Raw genomic sequence first — 19,054 nt, forward strand, 5'->3', positions numbered from 1 at the left:
ACAAACTCAATACAATTACAAGTAAAAGCATATAATTATAACTACACAATACAGGAAAAATAATAATAAAAGCATCCATGAGAAAACAAGCAAAACAACAACATTGGCAAACAGGAACCCTTCACTGCAGTTTTCGACTTTTCACGAACGACTGTGACAAAGTTACTTTCAGTTCTTGCACGTGCACACACACACACACACACACACCTATAATAGTGCCAAGGGGCATCTCATTATGAACACATTGGATTGCTTAAAAAAAGCATCCGTGTTGCAAAGTGTTTTTATCTTTTGTTAAAAAGAAAGGTAACACTTTAGTATGGTGAACATATTCACCATTAATTAGTAGTTTATTAACATGCAAATTAGTAACATATTACTAATGCCTTATTCTGCATGACCTTATTATACAACCATTAACTAAGAGTCTTCCCTCAATAACCTCAGAATTAATGCTTATTAGTAACCCTAACCTCAACCCTTATATGTTCCCTGGTGTCCAAATAACTCTAAATTAAGTCTTTCTTACTTAGAAAATGTTAACCATACTAAAGTGTTACCAAAAGAAAATATACAGCATGTTCTCTATACTCACAATTTTCTTATTTGTTTACATTTTGTTTGTATGTGTATCAAATAATATAAACACATTATGAAACAACGAATTAAAAGTGAATATTGACGAATAAAACCAGACAACTGTCCTTATGACCTCATTTGAATGACTTGAATTGAATGAAGTCAACGATCCACTCAAATCAAACAATTTAGGTCATGAAGTGGAATAAATATTTCGGCCGAGTATAGGCAACTTACTTGAGACCCGTCCAGGTTCCGTATGGACCGGCACCTTATCCCCACCGCCACCAAACCCTATCTGGCCTCAGATAAGGCGAAGCCAGCAGCTGGGCTTGCAGGACAGTTAACATTATATATGATGTGTATATATCGAAGGTTTGTCAGCTCTTGCAGGCCATAAAAGCCACTTAAATGACACCACGTGTTTCCTAAGCACCATTCACGTGGCCTGCTCGCGGCAATTGGCATATGTAACCTTGTAAACTTTAAAATAGCCCAAAAAGAAGACACTTGGGGGAGAAAAAAAAAAAGAAGGGGGATTCAATACATTGTTGCAGGCCCTGCAGAGATAGGAAGTGTATGGACGCTGCGTGTCTTTGGGAGTTTTAAAGGAGTCATAAAAAGGTGAGTGCATGCACTTTTATTGGATGTTTTGATTCCTTTAAAAAAAAAGAACTAATTGCTGTCCTGTATATGCATGAAATAAAGCGGCCATATGGGCTGCGGTGATGATGCAGGAAAGCAGACTTTGGCATCCCAGGTTGTTGTTTGGGAAGGGGTGGGGGGTGTATTATCACAGGCGAGGACCTCGCTTCCTTCTCCGGGCAAAACAGGAAACGCAGTCTGTCTGGAAACGGGGGCAATAAAGTTTTATAGGGGCCTTAAACTTCATAGCACGTTTGTCACACTGTAAAAAAAAAAGAAGAAAAAAAGACTGTGGCTTCCGAACAGTATTGCAACCTGATTATTCTATTTTTACAACACAACAACAAAAGCCATCATGGATGTATGATCAAATTTTATTGGTTAATAGTCAACATTGATGCGTCTAGTTTCCTTGCGCGTCACAATATCATCACACGTTACATATACACAGTTAGCCTACAAAGATATTTCAGTCAGTCACGAAATATACGGGTTCACTTGAACGCACCACACTTTCAAATACAACACTTTTTATGTGGCTTTGCCTTTGTGGACCCTCAACCCCTTGTCCTCCAAAGTGGGCTCATCGTCGCATCGGCCTAATTAATTTAGTAATGTAAACCAATTGATCAATGTGAGTGATATTCGATATATTAGGTCCCCGGCACTGCAAAGAGCGACACATAATTGGTGATGAAGAGCTGCGCAGGGCGGTGTCATGATGTCACTGCTGCCCGCAGTTCATCCGGAGGTCAGGCTGGCTTCTCACCCAGGGCACTTTTTATTCCTTCACTTTCATTTTACTGTCCTTCTTCCACTTCATTCTTCGGTTCTGGAACCAGATTTTGATTTGCCTCTCGTTCAGGCACAAGGTGTGCGCGATCTCGATGCGCCTACGGCGGCTCAGGTAACGGTTGAAGTGGAACTCCTTCTCCAGCTCCAGAGTCTGGTAGCGGGTGTAACTGGTCCGAGAGCGCTTGCCCTCCGATTCTGGGGTGTTATACAATGAAGAGTTAGCAGTCAGTAAAGGGAAATAAATGTGACGAAGAATCCATGTCAAATAGAAGCACTATATATATATTTAGGACCCCTTGCACAATGTAACCCCTTCATATATGAGGCCAAATATGTTTATTACGTTTGACGCACCACAGTTTAGTTTAGTGGATTAATTTAAGCGACGTTGAAAAACTAAACAGAGAAATAACTGGTTTTTATTCTCTATTTCTTAATATTTTGCCCAAAGCCATCCAAACAGTAATATATATATATATATATATATATATATATATATATATATATATATATATATATATATATATATATATATACTGTATACATATATATATTTCTGTTTGGATGGCTTCAGGCAAAATATTAAGAAATAAAGAATAAAAACCAGTTATTTCTCTGTTTAGTTATATATATATATATATATATATATATATATATATATATATATATATATATATATATATATATATATATATATATATATATACATCCATCCATCCATCCATTTTCTGCCGCTTATTCCCTTTGGGGTCGCGGGGGGCGCTCTCATATATACATATTTTTATATATATATATATTACGTTCAGATTCATATTCAATCATGATATTGTTTTCAAATAGGTTTTTGATTGGTTTACTACATCATATTGAGATTTGTGTCTTATATGTGGATTCTCACGGCTATAGGTAACGGAAAAAAAAACTAATATACGTTTTTTAAATCCTCCAAATGCACACCTGTCTTGCAGTGTCGTTCAAAACATGAGCAGATAGGGCTTTGATTTATTTGTTTCAGACATGTTTGACAGGTTACATTGGAAAAACATCTAACACGTGGTTATATTTGCACAATTTAACATATCTGAAAACGAGTAAGAAGAAGCGAAGCTGATTTAACCCTAAACGTGTCTTTTAGTGATAATTCGTTCCAGAATAAGTTTTGCATAACCTGTCATTTATCATTGAAAACGCACAGTATTCCTATTACTTTCACAAATTTACTCTGAAATTAAATGCTGTAAAATATAAGCCTACTGTAGAGTTTGCAGTACTTGTTCTAAAGTTGCAATACATTTTGAGAGAATAATTTTACTGTGAAATAATGTTGCGAAATCCTCTTTTTACAGTGTGTTTAAGTTATCATCCTGCATGTGTGAAAGACAGGAAGATGATGAAAAAATACATTAAAATAAATACAACATTTATTATGAGTATTTTCATTTCTTTTAAAAAAAAGCACATTCAGACTAAATATATACTGGTCTGAAAATGTTGACTTAATTGAACGCTTCATATGTAATCCCTAGATATAAATAAAGTCCTAACTTATTGGTGATAGTCAATTTCTTGGTACGACTTGGACCTCATTAGAGAGTGTGTGTGTGTGTGTGTGTGTGTGTTTGTGTGTGTGTGTCAAATACTGGGTCACTTGACTTATGTGCTAATGCACATTTTTGCTGTGGAAATAATTTCTAATCATGTAAATATAGGTTTTAATAAAAAATAAATATTTGCATGAGTTAATATTAAAGTTATCTTGGCCTTACTTTCTCGCTGGCCTCGGCCTATAGCAGTGCAGCACAGTGGAGTAATTAAAATAATGATATATAGCAACGTGACAAATATTAAAAATTCTCTTGTATATTTTCCATTTTTACCCTTGCTTTTGCAGGAGCTGCAAAAAAAAAAAAAAGACAGGCCTGCTGTCTTGTATTTTAATACAGAGTTCCTGCCGTCTCCCTGCCTGCACGTTTGCATACAAACGTTAGCATTTTGCAGTCAAATTGGCCCACTGTCCATCTGCAGCCTGCAGCCAACTCGTGGCTCCAGTGCGTGGAAAAAAGGTTGCTCGCCTATTCAAATCTTTTTCGAGGTGAAAAGTTCACGCTCGGGTCAGGTCATTGGTGTTTCCCCAAAGTTCAATTTAAGGCTAAAGCTGCACTCTCTCTTATACACAAACACACACACACACACACTGGAATTAACGTGCAAACTATACGGGGCGTACAAAAAAAGAAGCAATAAAGATGATAATACTTGGAGGAGAATTTCTAATATTATTTGATAATTTTGTCACAGTTTGATCCTCTGATCCAATTACTGCTCAATAAATCAGCCTTCAGATCACCTCTTCGCCGTAATAGAGCAGGTTTACGAGCAATGGATGCCTTTGTCATAAAATTTATGACCGCGAGTTTTTATTATTTCCTGCGTTTGGCCTATAAAACTCGAGAGGGAAAGTGGAGCAGCCTGAAAGAGACTAACTTTACCGTGGCTCATGTGCAGTTTGGTCATCCAGGGGTAAATCTGTGGTCCATGCTCGCTGTGCTGCTGTTGTTGCTGCTGCTGGCCGCCGTTGGCCATTTGCGCGTTTTCCGCACTTCTGCCGCCTTCCTGACTCCGACTGACGCCGGATTTGACGCCCCTCTCCGGGGCTCTGTCCGCCAGCAGCCCCACGGTGCTGCCGCACGGGTCGGAGCTCATGTGAGGTCCCGCGGACACCATCGGGCTCCCTCTCAGGCTCGCCTGCATGTCGTCCCGTCGTAGCGAGCCGGCAGCGGGGACGGGACGCGTAAACACGGCGCCCACGCTGACACCTCCGTGGCACAGGCTGGGTCCTCGCCCCGCCGCGCCGTAGCCAAACATGGCAGAACTTGTCTCGCCCGCTTGCCTCACACTGCAGCTGTCAACGTAGGAGCTCATTTTGGAGAGATTTACACTTTCAGCCTGCGTGGATAGACGTCGCTCTTATTCCCTTATTTGTGTTGATCATTTCTGGTAGCCGCTTTTGGAAAGAGAAAAAAAAAAAAAAAATCAGCCTCTCCTTTTAAAAAAAAAAGAAAATAATCCAGGATTTATAGGTGGAGAAGCCTTTGCTATCTTTTTTTTTTTATTCTTGATCCGATGCGCGCTGCCCAAATATGGTCTATTCGTATGGGATCACGTGATCATGTTGGCCAGTCATAAATTGGCGTTGGTGCTCAATGGAGATATTGATGAATAGCAAAAACGTGTCCAGTAAACTTCGAGCTGCTGCTGCGGGTGCTTGTTGGAGGGGGGGGGGGATTGGAAGGTGTGGGGGGTGTTGGGTGATGGGGGTGTTGGGGGGCGGGTGGGGTATTTCCACGAAAAAAAAACAGGCAAGACAGTAGGACAAGAGCGTCATCTGGTGTTTGGAATGGGGCAAGACGGTTCGGGCCGGACACACGCTCATAAAAGTCCCACTGTAATCCTTTTAAAAACATTAATAACAATAATAACTCAAATTTCAAGCCAGATCAGATCATACTATTCTAAATGAAACAGTGGGCTTGTATTTTAGTTGCACAAACACCACATTCTGATTATTTCCCTGTCCGATTTTGACCTGCAATATACCTGCGAAGGTGACATTGTCACCCCCCTCTACCCCCCACCCCCCATCATCCCAATAAAGTCCCCATTAGGACCATCCACCTTGGAAAATAAACACACATATGCACGAGTGACTGTTTTACAAATATTTTATTCCATGATACACAACAATGACAAAACAGGAACTTCTCCAAAACATAAAAACAAATAAAAATCGAAGACGTGTACAAATCTATTTCACAATGAATATTTGGGTCAAAATAAAAGGGGACTTTAAGCCAATTTTGTGTTTATGCTTTGTCTAGCAAAGATAAATGCACATCAATTCAGAGAGGCTTTGCATATTATAATGTTAGTCTGATTGGCCTATATGTACAGGTATATATATATATATATAATTTTATGAGTATGTACTGTCTGTAGTGGTGCAATTCTCAAGATTCTGCAATTTATATGTTCACATATTCAAGGTTTTGTTTTTTTACACTACGACATTTCTTGTCTTTCTTCCGTGGAATGTAGAGGATAAACATAACACTGAATTTGGTGAGCAGAGACTTCTTCACATTGATGCGTGTGGGATAAATACTGGCATTGGAAATACAGCAATTAATACTTCAGGTTTTTTTATTATTATTATTATTTGCACAATACAAGTGTGGCACTTACAAGGTAAAAAAAACAACAAAAAAACAAAAGTGATCCATAAGAGGGTTCATAATGTGGCTGAAATGATTTTGTTGTCATGACATAGAGAGGAGGGGGCAGTCATGCAGTGTCGTCCCTTTCAGCTCCATTTTTTTAGGTAGTAATGTTGGGGTTGCTTTAAATTTTTTTTAATCTGCAGCTATTCCTTCTTCTTATCATCCTCCTCTTTGCATTCTTCCACTGCGCCACCGCGGTCCTCGTCCTGCGTCGTCGTCGTGCACACCGCCGTGGATTCGCCCCCCGCGCCGGCCTGCGCCGTGGAGGTCAGGTTGCTCTCCTTCTTCCACTTCATGCGCCGGTTCTGGAACCAGATCTTGATCTGGCGCTCGGTCAGGCAAAGCGCGTTGGCGATCTCGATGCGTCTGCGCCTGGTCAGGTAGCGGTTGAAGTGGAACTCCTTCTCCAGCTCTAGTGTTTGGTAGCGGGAGTAGATCTGACGTCCCCTGCGTCGGTCCGTCCCGTAGCCCACTCCTGCTGAGGTCCGCAAAAAAATAAATTAAAAAAAATCACCAATTATTTAAAGTTAAGTATATGCTGTATCAAAAATAACTTTGCTTCTTTTTTTTTTTTAATAAATAAAATCTGTTTGTTTGCACATGCAAAAGGGCCCATCTCCAAGTCAAGGAGATACAGTCATGTTTTATGGGGCCATAAAAAGTAGCTTACTCTCTTGGTGAGACATATCGTAAAACGGGCCCATTTCCTTAATTTATTTGCTGCTAGTAAAACTCACCGCTGTGTGAGTTCATGCGCTGCATCCACGGGTAGATCGGGACGTTGCTCTTCTGCTCCTGGGCCGCCCTGCTCTGCTCCAACGTGTAGTCTTGGCCGATGTGGCTCTGCGCGCCGTGCATGTTTGTTTGCCTGCAACTGGGCAGCACGTCCTTGTCCTGCAGGAAGACGTTTGATCCATAGTCATACTGAGTCCGGCCCGAGCCGAACACCACGTTGTCTTGAGGCGAGTAGAAAGGCGCGTATATCCGATGGTTCTGGTGGGTCACCGCGGCTCCGTAGGACGAGAAATGTCTGACTGTGTCATAGGTGCTGGAGTTGATGGGCACGTTGGGCAAAACCTCTTGGCCACCGGATAAATGGCAGGAGAGCGACGGGTTTGCGAAATAAGAATTCATACCTTGCCTTGTAACCCTTCTTCTCCAACTCTCCCCACTTCTTTATCGCTCCCTTCCTAGTAAATCTCCCTCCCGCTTGTGTCAGACAACCACACCTTTCTCCTGCAAAGCTCTTCTTCTGTCTTTTTTTCCCCCCCTCCCTTGCTCCTATAAACCCCCACTCTATAACCCACCGCGACTTTTTCTGCCTCTCCGCTATACACTTGGAGGATGCAATATTATTAATTTGCAATCTCCGGTTAAGACGCACAAAGCCGAGTGTTATAGCCGAGGCTTGGCTTGCTCAGAGACAATATGACAAAGTCAGCTGACCCCGCTCCGCCAATGGGGAGGCAGGAGTGGAGGAGAAACTGTAGCTTTTAGCCGAGAGCTGGAGCATTACTGCAAAATGCCGATAAACACTGGAAGTGACACACAGTTGAGTTTAGTTGAGTATAAAGCTACTAGTGGCACTTTCTGATGCAGCTATTTACATTTAAATCATGCACAAATGTGTTGACTAATAAGTCCTCGTGTGTGGACTAAATATTCCATATATATATATATATATATATATATATATATATATATATATATATATATATATATATATGTGTGTGTGTGTGTGTGTGTGTGTGTGTGTGTGTGTGTGTGTGTGTGTGTGTGTGTGTGTGTGTGTGTGTGTGTGTGTGTGTGTGTGTGTGTGTGTCTTCTCCAAGCAGTATATAGCACATCCCATATTAGAATGGTCACTTAATGTGAATTGTTGTGAGCAATTTCCCAACGCTTTTGCAGTGAACATGCAGGGGGAGGTGGTAAGAATGCGTTTATGGTCTCTCTTGTGTGAGGGCAATAAAACAAGTGACGTTTCCCAGCTCACCAGCAACTATCTCTGCAGCAACTGCATGCAAAAGCAAAAAATTAAATAAATTAAAAAAATAGTAATAATTTGCTTTTATGAACATTAACAGTGCGGGTATAGGAAAAAAGGGGAAGAAATGACCAACGCATGTTTAATCGGCCGTTTTACGCACAGACTTTGGAGTTGAAATACAATACAAGTGCAGCAATTAAAGTACACAGAGTCGTCATACTTGTACATTCTTGTGACACGCACCAAAGAGGTGGGAGTGGGGGGGTAGAGGAGACAAACTGATGATTATCTGAGCAGCAAATAATGGGTTTGGAAATTGCTTTTTGAAGTGCACCGCAAAGATGTGAAATTTGCGCGCACAGTGATTTGGACAAGTCAAAAAAACGGATATTGTAATTTTTACCCACTTTTGTGCTTTGTCAGGGTGAATATACTATAGAAGGGAAGTGGAATTTGACTTTATTAATGCCTTAAAACAAACACAATTAAATGCAATGTTTTTGACAGGTAAATATTAGAACATCGTTGGCATTAAAACAATGTGGAGTTAATGCAAGCAAGCCATTGATTTGTTGAGTAGGCTGATGACTGGAAGCCTGGACGTACATGTTTGCTGTGTTGTTTGGAAGCCTGGATAGCCCATAAAAGAGACAACAAAGGCGAGGAGGAAGTGTCTGTTGCCATAAAACGTCCTATTCGCCCTATTCGTGGGCCATATGTGACATGCGCAAATTTGCAGCAAAAGGCTGATAAAGGAGTTTGTAATTATCCAGCCTGTGCAAATTCCAACGATAAAACACGAACAGCATGAATCGTATTAATTTTAGAGGTGAGTAAATATAAACTGTTATTATTTTTTTATTTTTTTACTGTACAATATTTTTTTTGGGGGGGGGGAGTTTCAATATTCACGTGGAAGGCGCTCGCTCAAAAAGGCCGTAAAGTGGGTTGTAAATAAAAGCTGCAGTGTAAAGTCAATGTGTGGACTGAGGCTGGAATGCAGCAGAGGTTGTGTCACTGTGCACATTTAGAAAGGTCATTCTTTCCCCCGCGTTTTAGTGTTTTATTGCGGCCCATGAGGCGCATCACACGGAGGAGCGGCACCGAAAGGCACCTTTTGGTTCACTTTTGCGCACATTTTTTTTTCCTCCGCACGAAAAGAATAATAATCAGGTAATATTAACATCATGTGACATTATAATCTCATTACTTTTTAAGGGTTGTTAGCATTGAACGAAGCGTCTGCTATATAGGCCCATTTACAGTGTTTGGTGCATGCATGCAAGCGAGCTATTACTTAAACTCACACGCTGTTAGTTAGATGGCAATTGTACAATTTCGACATGATCTGTCATGATTAAAACACAGCCAGGGAGCTAAAACCTGGCAAGCACAGGCATTTTCCTGCCTTTTTGTCTCCCTTACTAATAAGGACTAATTCCCGTTCTAACAATGTAAAGCCATCTATAGGCACTTTACCGTCGCAGGCTGGCCCAATTACGTCCGGAAGTGTTCGACTTTATGCTCGTTAAGCACTCAGGAAGCCGGTGCCCAACGAGCGGCATGTTGATCCACACATCATAAATTATGACCATTAGAGGGCAAAAGTTTTTTTGCCCTGTTGGGATTTCCTAATGTGGTGATGGGGACAGATGCACGACTTCAATGGAGCTTTATGCAACACTACACAAAAAAAAAACATTTGACTTTTCTCCTTTTAAGTCCAAACACACTGGAATTATTGTGTATAAAATTTAAAATGGACTGCATTTGCTTATCTCTGCAGGCACAGGAGTGGACTGTTGCAGCAAGAACAGCCGAGGGGACAACAAACTACACAAAACAGCTCAGGATTAAAATATGCAAGGATTCCACCATTACAAAACGTGTTGATTGTTGCATGGGACCCCCCCCCCCCACACACACACACACACACACACACACGCACACACACACGCACACACACACACACACACACACGCACACACACTTTTAAATTATAACATATTGCATATTATTTAAAAAAAAAAAAAAAAAAAAAAATATGCAAGGGATTACAGTTGAACAATAACTTTTGAACTAAAACTAGCGAATTTACTCTGTTTAAATAAACAACACACACATTGCACTTACACACTCCAAAAATACAGTTGTGTTTTCATTTGAAAGAAAATGTGTTTAAGTGTTCAGGGCCTTAATTTACAATTAAAAGACAAGTCACACACACACACACACACACACACACACAAACACAAACACACAAGCACACATACACACAAGCACACACACTGCAGCTGCTTTCTGCACATGCAACCTGGGATTTTTGTCTACTTCCTTCAGAGGAGAAAAAAAAAAAAAAAAAAAAAACCTGGAATGTGTTTGATGACATTTTTGATGTATTTGCTCCTTGACACGCTATCTATATACCCCTCATTGGCCGCCATGAATACAATATTCCATAATGCAACCTTGCACGAAGAACAATAAATACAACATATTGCAAACATCAAGGTGTGAAGTGAGTTTGTCACGCACAGAAACAAAAACAACAACACAATGTACTTGAATCGCCTATATAGCACACTGCAAAAATAACGCCCATGTGAGAGGATCGGCATGAGAAAAACAGACAGCGTCGCAGACACACGCACACACACACAAGTGGGTCAGCTGACGTCCGCAGTGAAGCGGCTATAAACAACTACGCCACAACAGCAGCACCGCCCACTTCCACATTGCAAAACCCGGCAGGTCGCTAGGGGGCACTGTGGGGAAGTGCCACACAGTGTCAGTGTGAGTGAGAAAGACTGCGCGTGCGTGTGCGCGTGCGTGTGCGCGCACGTGTGTGTGTGTGTGTGTGTGTGTGTGTGTGTGTGTGTGTGTGTGTGTGTGTGTGTGTGTGTGTGTGTGTGTGTGTGTGTGTGTGTGTGTGTGGCAGCCTGTTGGCAGATGCTTGTAAAAAAAAATTTTTTTTTAAAAGTGACTAACAAGTTTGCAGGAGATATAACTGCAAAGCAGGACTCATGTATATGATTATATTATATATGTTATATATCACACTGGGTCGTCAATAACAACACAATAGGTTGCATTCAGTCACTAGCCAGTGCACACGCAGCTTGAACATCATCTCCCACGCACACGCATCTGCATGGTGGTATACAGTAACACCCCCAGGGAGGCCGCCTATGTGGCCATGCGCAGCAGCATATAGAAAGGAGAGGAATAAGCGGTCCTACCTGAGCGGTGCGTCTCTCCGGTTGCCATCAACAATGGTGCACATCTCTTCATCTCTGCATCCAGCCTGCTGTGAGGGTCTTTATCCCCCCTGCCCCCCCGCCCCCCACCGCACCTCCCCACCACCACCTTCCGAGGGGATAACCGCAGAGGCAGCCATGAGGAAGATCCCACTGGCAGGAAGTCCGTGGAGAGAACAGGAATCAGCGGCAAAATGGCTGCACATTTTCTTTTTTTCTTTTTTTTGCGGTTCATCTTTTTCGAGGTGAAAAAGCAAGGGTTTGCAGGGCTGCAGCCAGCTCTGCTGCCGTTTCAAAGGAAGGAGCAGGGAATAGACAACAGCATAAAGTTCATGTTCATAGAGCGTGAGCCACGTGGCTCGCCGCAGCCAATCACAGCGAGCCTTGAGTCGTAAACTTTTATTACTCAGCTGTAAATTTCTTTCTTTAACAGCCAGGAATGTTTGCACCCATCTTTTCCATCCTCCTCTTTTTTTTTCAAATGCAGCAAATATAGAAAATGGAAGGTGTGGGAAAAAAATAATAATAAAAAAGGAAAATATATGCTGATATTTGTCTGTCAAACATATGAAGGGACTATGACAGGTCCCCTGGTGGACACGCTGCACGCTCGTGTAAGAAAGCTGGAGCGTGGAAAAAGTGCAGAGAAATAAACATTAAGGAAAAAAAACAGAGATTGATGCTGATGCTTGATCACGTGACTCTAGACAACCTAATCAGGTGCATGAATTACTTCAGCCATGTATCTAGTAATACACTTCACCATTTAAAACAACGTGTTCCAGAGATGACGCACCAGCAAGCAAAGAGTTAATCTGACACCATCAATACTAATGCAGGAAAAAAATGAAAAACTGGGGGAAAAAACGAAATTCATTGCGTCACCACAAGAGAACAAAGACGGCAACTCCACGCATTAAAATTCACCCAGTAGCAAATATTATTCCTCCAAGCATACAAATAACACAATATATTTAAAACAACAACAACAACAACAACAACAAATGAGCCTCTCTCATTTGACGATAAAATGAATGAGATTTTTACCCACTTGGAGGAGCGTTGGTGTGTTAGATCCCTGCAGGCCGTCTTGTGCACACTGAGGCCAGCCAGCCAGCACACACATAGACACAAAAGACGCAACAACACACAAAAAGCTTCCGAGCCTCGTCTTTACACCGCCAATAAAGTTTACAACAGGTACACTAAACTTTAGTGCTGATGTCAGCCCTCTGGTAAAAAACACACAATAGCCTAATGAGCAAATCTTGTCACCAAAGGACACATCCGGAATGTTCAAGCAATTTGGGGAAAAATAATAATTATAATAATAATAATACATGTGTATCTTATGTAAGCCAACATGTGTTGTTCTGAACACGCAAATGAGAAATACTGCAAGTATCTGAAAGATTTTTTTTACTTTAATACTATTTTCAAAGTCCATGCAGTTCGTTCTGTAAACACGCAGGTGACTGAATTATTACGTAAAGAACAAGAAAATAAACTAAACAAACATTAATGTTACTTGAGGCTTTATTACAAGTTTTTTAATTATCAAAATATTTAAATTTCAACGAAATCCATCCGTTAAAATACATGTAAATAATTTAAGTGAGTCAAAATCAATAAAAATGCACTGCTGGAAAGTGCAAGTGAGTTATTGCCAAATGTTTCTTTCAAAATATAGGCCTAAACATCACATATACGTTTTAATATCAAAATAAGATAAAAGTAGGTTAAACGAAAGAAGGTCTAGAAAAAATATATATAGTAAATAATGAAATTGCTATTTGATAAGAGCAGACTTTCAATGCAGCTGCAAATATTTACACAACACTTACAGTATGTTTGGCTTGAAGTGTGTGAACATTCTTCCAGAACTCGTACTGCTCCACGCCACACCTTGCTTAAGTTTTTTTTAATTTTTTTTTTTTTATAGTGACTCCAAAAACACTTTTAATAATGCAGCGGATGTGAGTTGATCTCAAATAGTACCATAACTCATGCTAAGATTCATTAAAAAATGTTTCATGTCCTCCCTGAAGAGGGTTTTATTGTTGTTATTATTGTTATTAAAGGGATACATCACATTGCGCCGCAGGGTTGGCTTTGGAGATTTTGCATGCTGTGAATTGGGTATAAATTAATACCTTGTGTTTATTTTTATTTTTATTTTTTGTGCGTATGTTTGCCTCATATATGTGGAGGTAATCTGATAAAAAGCAGGGTTTTTCTTTTCTTTTTTTCTTATTTTTTGAGGAAAACCTCCGAGCCAAAGGCGTTATTCATGCATGCATTTTAGTGCGTGCGCCAAGCCAAGAGGCAATCAATTGGAGGCTGCAATAAAAATAATAATAAAAAAAAAAAGAAGGAGACATGATAGTGAGCCATCTTCTTTATTTGTGACTTTACATCAACAATGGCGGGACACAACGTCGTCTTTCACAGGAGAAACACCAGGAAACGAGCATAACTGTTAACATCAATATATAACAATACGTACATAAAGGTTATATTCAGTGCAAAAAAAACAAACAAAAAAAAACCCAATAAAAACATCTACTCTATATCACCAGCACGTTCAAATAAAAAAGGAAACTCGCTGTAATTGTTGCAGGTTCACGCAGTCAATGTGCGTTATTAGGCAGTTTTAGTTGTTGGGGAAATGTCGTTCATTCAGAGCCCACTATGGTGTGCCTGCGTGGATTTCTGCAAAGGCAAGGCTCGGAAGTTTAGGTAGTGCCTCATGGTAACAATCTCTTAATTGCTTGGCTTGGAGCTAATTGTCTTCCCAAAACGCAAAAAAAAATTGTCGTCAACAAGTGTACATGGTTGGGTAAATGCTACATACATAACTTAATAGTTACACGTTTTTGCGTGCGTATACTTGTGTGAGTGTAGGTGTGTGTGTGTACGCATGTGTGTGTGTGTGTGTGGGAATAGGTGTAACACTTTGAAATAAAAACCGTACGAAATCCCTATATTCAGAAATCTCTATTGCAATTATCCCTAGGTTTAGGTAGCATCAAAGAATTTCAAACGATTGTAATTACCTGGTCGTCCTCCAAAATAAAATGTGTGAGGCTGCTTAAAAAAAAACAGTAAAACTGTAACAATGACAATAATAATCATAGTATAATAACAGAAGTGGGTGGTTGTACAAACTATCCTCAAATCTCCCATTGATTTTACAGACGTGTTATTATTATTATTATTATTTTGTATATTTACAGCTGCGGGTTCAATTTAAAAGAAACGTGTCCAAACAAAAACAAATATAGCTAGGCTATTTTTTTCCCACCCCCCTCAATCTAACATGCGTTTTGTTTCCCTTTTTGTTTAGTTTTTTTTTTGCCAAGGCAGCAGCTCTAATATATAAAATCAAATGTGTCATAACGGGAGAAATGTGCATATAGATGACAGGAATATTGTTGGGGATTCCTGTTCCCACTTGACAAAACGAAAGGGTGGCCATAAAAATGACGCTCTTGTGACTCCTGCTCGGTTTATGAGACCTTTTTTCTTCTTCTTCTTCTCCCCTTCTCTTTTTCAGACCATATAACCATAAAAAGGACCATAAAATCACTCCTTGCTCTCTTCCTTCTCTTCCGCTTCCTTCTCTTCCACCTCTTCCCCTTCACCGTCCTCGTTGCCCTCCTCCTCGGCCTCGGCCTCTCCCCTCTGACCCGGAAACTTGTCCTTGTTGTTTTCCTTTTTCCACTTCATCCTGCGGTTCTGGAACCAGATCTTCACCTGGCGCTCGGTGAGGCTCAGGGCGTGCGACACCTCGATCCTCCTCTTGCGGGTCAGGTAAGGGTTGAAGAGGAACTCCTTCTCCAGTTCCAGGGTCTGGTAACGGCTGTAGGTTTGCCTTCCATTGCGTCGTCCTGGCGCTTGGATTGGAAAAACATGAATGATTAAAGATGATATGGTTGATATGTATGCAACATTACGCACGGTTTTATTTACCATATATAGGCCCCGTATAGTGGAGGTACATGCATACATCTACTGTATAATACACGTGCACTATAGTCACTGTAGTTTATGCGTAATGCACTAGTGTATTACGCATAATGCATTACGCATTCCTATACATTTAGATCTCTTCAAGGTTATGAAATTCATGATAATTGGCAGCAAATATGACGTGTGCTGCACTGCAGTAACACACACACATGCCTCTATGACATATGAACACACACAAACACGTATAAGGTGATATTAATAATAAAAATAATAATAATAATAATAATAAAGCAGATTCTGACCGTGGGGTCTCATCCACGGGAACATAAGGCTGGGAGAGGAGTTTTGATTTAAGTGGCCTTGTCCTTCTCCAGGGTTCGAGCCTCCCGACGATTTACAGTCCGGATACTGCGCCAGGCTCGCCTCTTGCTGGCTCCCGTAAAGCGTTTGCCTCGGCAGGGCTTCGTATCCGTAAAATTTGCCCGCGTCGCCGTGGCACGCCAGGGCGCACGGGTTCTGCTGGTATCCCGGGTTGGAGATGCCGCCGGTGCCGTGGTGGAAAAAGTCCTGCACATGGTGAGACGGGTGCTGGAAGCCCGGCGCGGCCGCCCCGGGTCCGTAGACAAGCGTGTGGCTGCGGGCGACGCTCTGTGGGAACCGGCAGTCGTAGTAAGTTGGCTCCAGAGACTCGCCGCCTTTGTACTTGGAGAACAGAGGGTTGACAAAATAGGAGCTCATGTTTGGTTTTGCATCCAGCGGAGCGTCTGACGCTCGGCTCTTTTTCCTCGCTCGCACGCACGCACGCACGCACACACACACACACACACGCGCGGCGGCGGTGGAAGATCTTTCCGTTGGGGGTGATGGCAGCCTTTTGTTTGGGGGTCCCAAATCGCACACGGCGCGCACACACACACACGCAGACAGACAAAACCGGAACTGGAAGAAACGCTGCCCCTTTGGACGATCCACGGCAGCTCACTCTCTCCGAGCACTTCCTCTCGTCCGAGCTGCTGCTGCTGCGTGTTTTTTTCCCCCTGCAGGCTCAAGTCCGGCTCATGTGTGCATGTGTCTTATCTAAACTTAAAGCTTGGCGTGCATGCTCCACCGGCACAGTCACAGACGCTGCGTGCTCTTTTTTTCCTTTTTTTTTTTTTAAGCTTCCCACCCCCATCGCAGTCACCCCCTCCCCCCTCCTCACCCACCCTCCCCAACCCCTTCATCTCTTGCACAGCGGTCAGACACCAGGCCCTATAGGGATACACGCACACCTGCACTCATCATGTATGTGATCAGCTCATCATTGTGCATGTTTACATTTAACCGCTTTCACAAATAAACGACATTGCTGCGGGTATACTTGGCATCCAGGGTAAGAATGATCATAAAAATAATGATAATATGTGAACGGAATGTGCAATAAGCCACACTGCCATATTACTTTTTGGCACAAGGTCTGAACAATGCACCTGTTATTCCCTTCTTATTTCTATTATTCTGTTTTCTAATGCATGTCTGCACCAGAGAAGATTACACTTGTAATCAACATTATATATTAATAGTGATAATAATAATAATAATAATATACAGATAAGCACCAAGTGCTGCTGTAATAACACAAAATCAACAGTAGCCCCACGAAACAACACAATATAACCACTCTACCCACACAAAATCCAAGGACAAAAAAAGAGGTGCTATAAGAACACAAACAACAATAATCACGATATAATGCTTTAGAAGCAGCAACCACACAATAAGGGCACATGTCGATGCCACCCTGAACACCAAAAACTATTAAGCAGTGGCAGTAAAACATACATGCACTCATGATATATGATCAGTGCATGTTGACATATAAAAGCTATGCTTTGCTTTACAAGAGAATGATCATAATAATAACGATAATAATAATACAAATAGGCACCATGCAGGGAACGCTACTGCAATTTGACAAATTCAACAAAAGAGAAAACACAATATAAATACACACACACACACTCGCAACCTAAATGCGGCAACAAAGTAACCACTAAATAAGACAATGATATACACAGATAACAATACAAGCACCAGTAATGGTGTTCTAACACAAATAAGCCTTTAAATTGCAGGACAGATGCTATCACAGTACTAATAACACAGCACAACGACCAATTAATGATGCTGTAATAACATCAACAACACAATGATGCCATAGAAGCAGCAACAAAACAATAAGACCACCAGTGCACAACAACTAGAACAATAGCCAGTAACAACACAACGTGCACGGGATAAGCTAAACATTGTACATGTTTACATTTAACAGCGAAAAATAAACGTCATCGATGCGTTATACTTGGAGAATACTCCTAATAACAACAAAATTATTATTATTATCACAAAGATATGCACCATGCACAGAATGCTGCTGCAATAACATGAAATCACCAATTTGCACACACACACACACACATGCACACAAAACCCAAATACAACAACAAAGAGCCACTAAATGACATAGAATCTAGACACAACGATTAAGCACCAGTAATGCTGTTGTATGCAACACAAAAAAAACTGCAGGACAGATACCACATTACCAGTAACACATCACCAATTGATGATGCTATGAGATTACAAAGCAGCAACACAAAAAGAGAACAAGTGAGTGGTGCCATGCATGTGCACAAAAACTAGGACTATAAGCAGTAACAACAAAACATACATGTGATCAGCTCATCGACTGCATGTTTACATTTAACAGCAGCTGAGATAGGCTCCAGTACCCCCCGAAACCCCTATAGGGACAAGCGGTAGAAAATTGATGGATGGATGGATGGATGGTTTATATTTACAAAAAAACGCCATTGATGCGTTATATTTAGATAACAATCATGATAAGATAAAAAAAACAAAAATCAAATCAATGCTCAATGCAGGGAACGTTGCTGTGATAATACAAAATCAACAGAAGCCCCAGACACAGTACAGCCCCCCGCCCACCACACACTCAAAACCAAAATACAGAAACAAAAGCAACACTAAAAAAAATAAATGATTCAAGAAGACACAAACAACAACATAAGCACCAGTAATGTTGCTGTTATAAGACAAACAAGCCAGCAAGGTTTAAGACTGCAACATAAATACCCACAGGACAGATGTTATAGTGCCAATAACGCAACATAATCACCAATTAATGACGCTATAAGAACACAAACAACAATAATCAGCAATAGATGATGCTGTAGAAGCTGCAGCAGCAACACAATAACAGTAAGTGCGGTGCTACAAAGAGCACAACAACTATAATCAGTACCAAGAAGACATGCAGTACATGCACACCTTGGTGTAATCGAGTAAAGGGGTCAGGGCAGCACCCTCCCAAACACACACACACACTCATACATACACGCACACACACACATACACGTATACTACACTTGCACCCGGCGCTGTAAAACACAAAACACCGACACACGCAAATATAAACACGACCTATGAATAGTAGGTGCCACTCAATGACCCTGTAAAAGCCGCCGAGGATAAATCTCTCC

General features: G+C 41.1%; 3 protein-coding genes across 4 annotated transcripts; all 3 read right to left on the minus strand.

The window, feature by feature from the left end:
• Window positions 1–1,610: 1,610 nt before the first annotated feature.
• hoxc5a (homeobox C5a) lies at window positions 1,611–5,084 on the minus strand. The gene is made up of 2 exons (XM_061985716.2): window positions 4,509–5,084; window positions 1,611–2,214 (listed from the first exon to the last, which is right to left on the minus strand). Exons 1-2 carry the CDS (start codon window positions 4,939–4,941, stop codon window positions 2,006–2,008), a joined length of 642 nt encoding a protein of 213 aa, XP_061841700.1. The 5' UTR covers window positions 4,942–5,084; the 3' UTR covers window positions 1,611–2,005.
• Window positions 5,085–5,822: 738 nt separating this feature from the next.
• hoxc6a (homeobox C6a) lies at window positions 5,823–7,542 on the minus strand. 2 transcript variants are annotated; one of them, XM_061985715.2, is made up of 2 exons: window positions 7,034–7,542; window positions 5,823–6,771 (listed from the first exon to the last, which is right to left on the minus strand). In XM_061985715.2, the coding sequence occupies exons 1-2, from the start codon at window positions 7,428–7,430 to the stop codon at window positions 6,440–6,442; spliced, it is 729 nt and encodes a 242-aa protein (XP_061841699.1). In that variant the 5' UTR covers window positions 7,431–7,542; the 3' UTR covers window positions 5,823–6,439. The 2 variants fall into 2 exon arrangements, with proteins under 2 accessions (XP_061841699.1, XP_061841698.1); XM_061985714.2 differs by having other exon boundaries at window positions 5,823–6,774.
• Window positions 7,543–13,923: 6,381 nt separating this feature from the next.
• hoxc8a (homeobox C8a) lies at window positions 13,924–16,561 on the minus strand. Its single transcript, XM_061985711.2, has 2 exons — window positions 15,815–16,561; window positions 13,924–15,436 (listed from the first exon to the last, which is right to left on the minus strand). The coding sequence occupies exons 1-2, from the start codon at window positions 16,248–16,250 to the stop codon at window positions 15,126–15,128; spliced, it is 747 nt and encodes a 248-aa protein (XP_061841695.1). The 5' UTR covers window positions 16,251–16,561; the 3' UTR covers window positions 13,924–15,125.
• Window positions 16,562–19,054: the final 2,493 nt, after the last annotated feature.

The sequence above is a fragment of the Nerophis lumbriciformis genome, linkage group LG01 (assembly GCF_033978685.3).
Source record: "Nerophis lumbriciformis linkage group LG01, RoL_Nlum_v2.1, whole genome shotgun sequence".
NCBI lineage: Eukaryota > Metazoa > Chordata > Actinopteri > Syngnathiformes > Syngnathidae > Nerophis > Nerophis lumbriciformis.

What these genes read in the sequence shown, in the direction of transcription:
- hoxc6a (XM_061985714.2), bottom strand. Translation starts at nt 7,430, where the DNA reads ATGAATTCTTATTTCGCAAACCCGTCGCTCTCCTGCCATTTATCCGGT. An exon ending in GCGCATGAACTCACACAGCG is followed by an intron (nt 6,775 to 7,033) that starts GTGAGTTTTACT and finishes TGCGGACCTCAG; the next exon opens with CAGGAGTGGGCTACGGGACG.
- hoxc5a (XM_061985716.2), bottom strand. Translation starts at nt 4,941, where the DNA reads ATGAGCTCCTACGTTGACAGCTGCAGTGTGAGGCAAGCGGGCGAGACA. An exon ending in CAAACTGCACATGAGCCACG is followed by an intron (nt 2,215 to 4,508) that starts GTAAAGTTAGTC and finishes ATAACACCCCAG; the next exon opens with AATCGGAGGGCAAGCGCTCT.
- hoxc8a (XM_061985711.2), bottom strand. Translation starts at nt 16,250, where the DNA reads ATGAGCTCCTATTTTGTCAACCCTCTGTTCTCCAAGTACAAAGGCGGC. An exon ending in CCCGTGGATGAGACCCCACG is followed by an intron (nt 15,437 to 15,814) that starts GTCAGAATCTGC and finishes TTCCAATCCAAG; the next exon opens with CGCCAGGACGACGCAATGGA.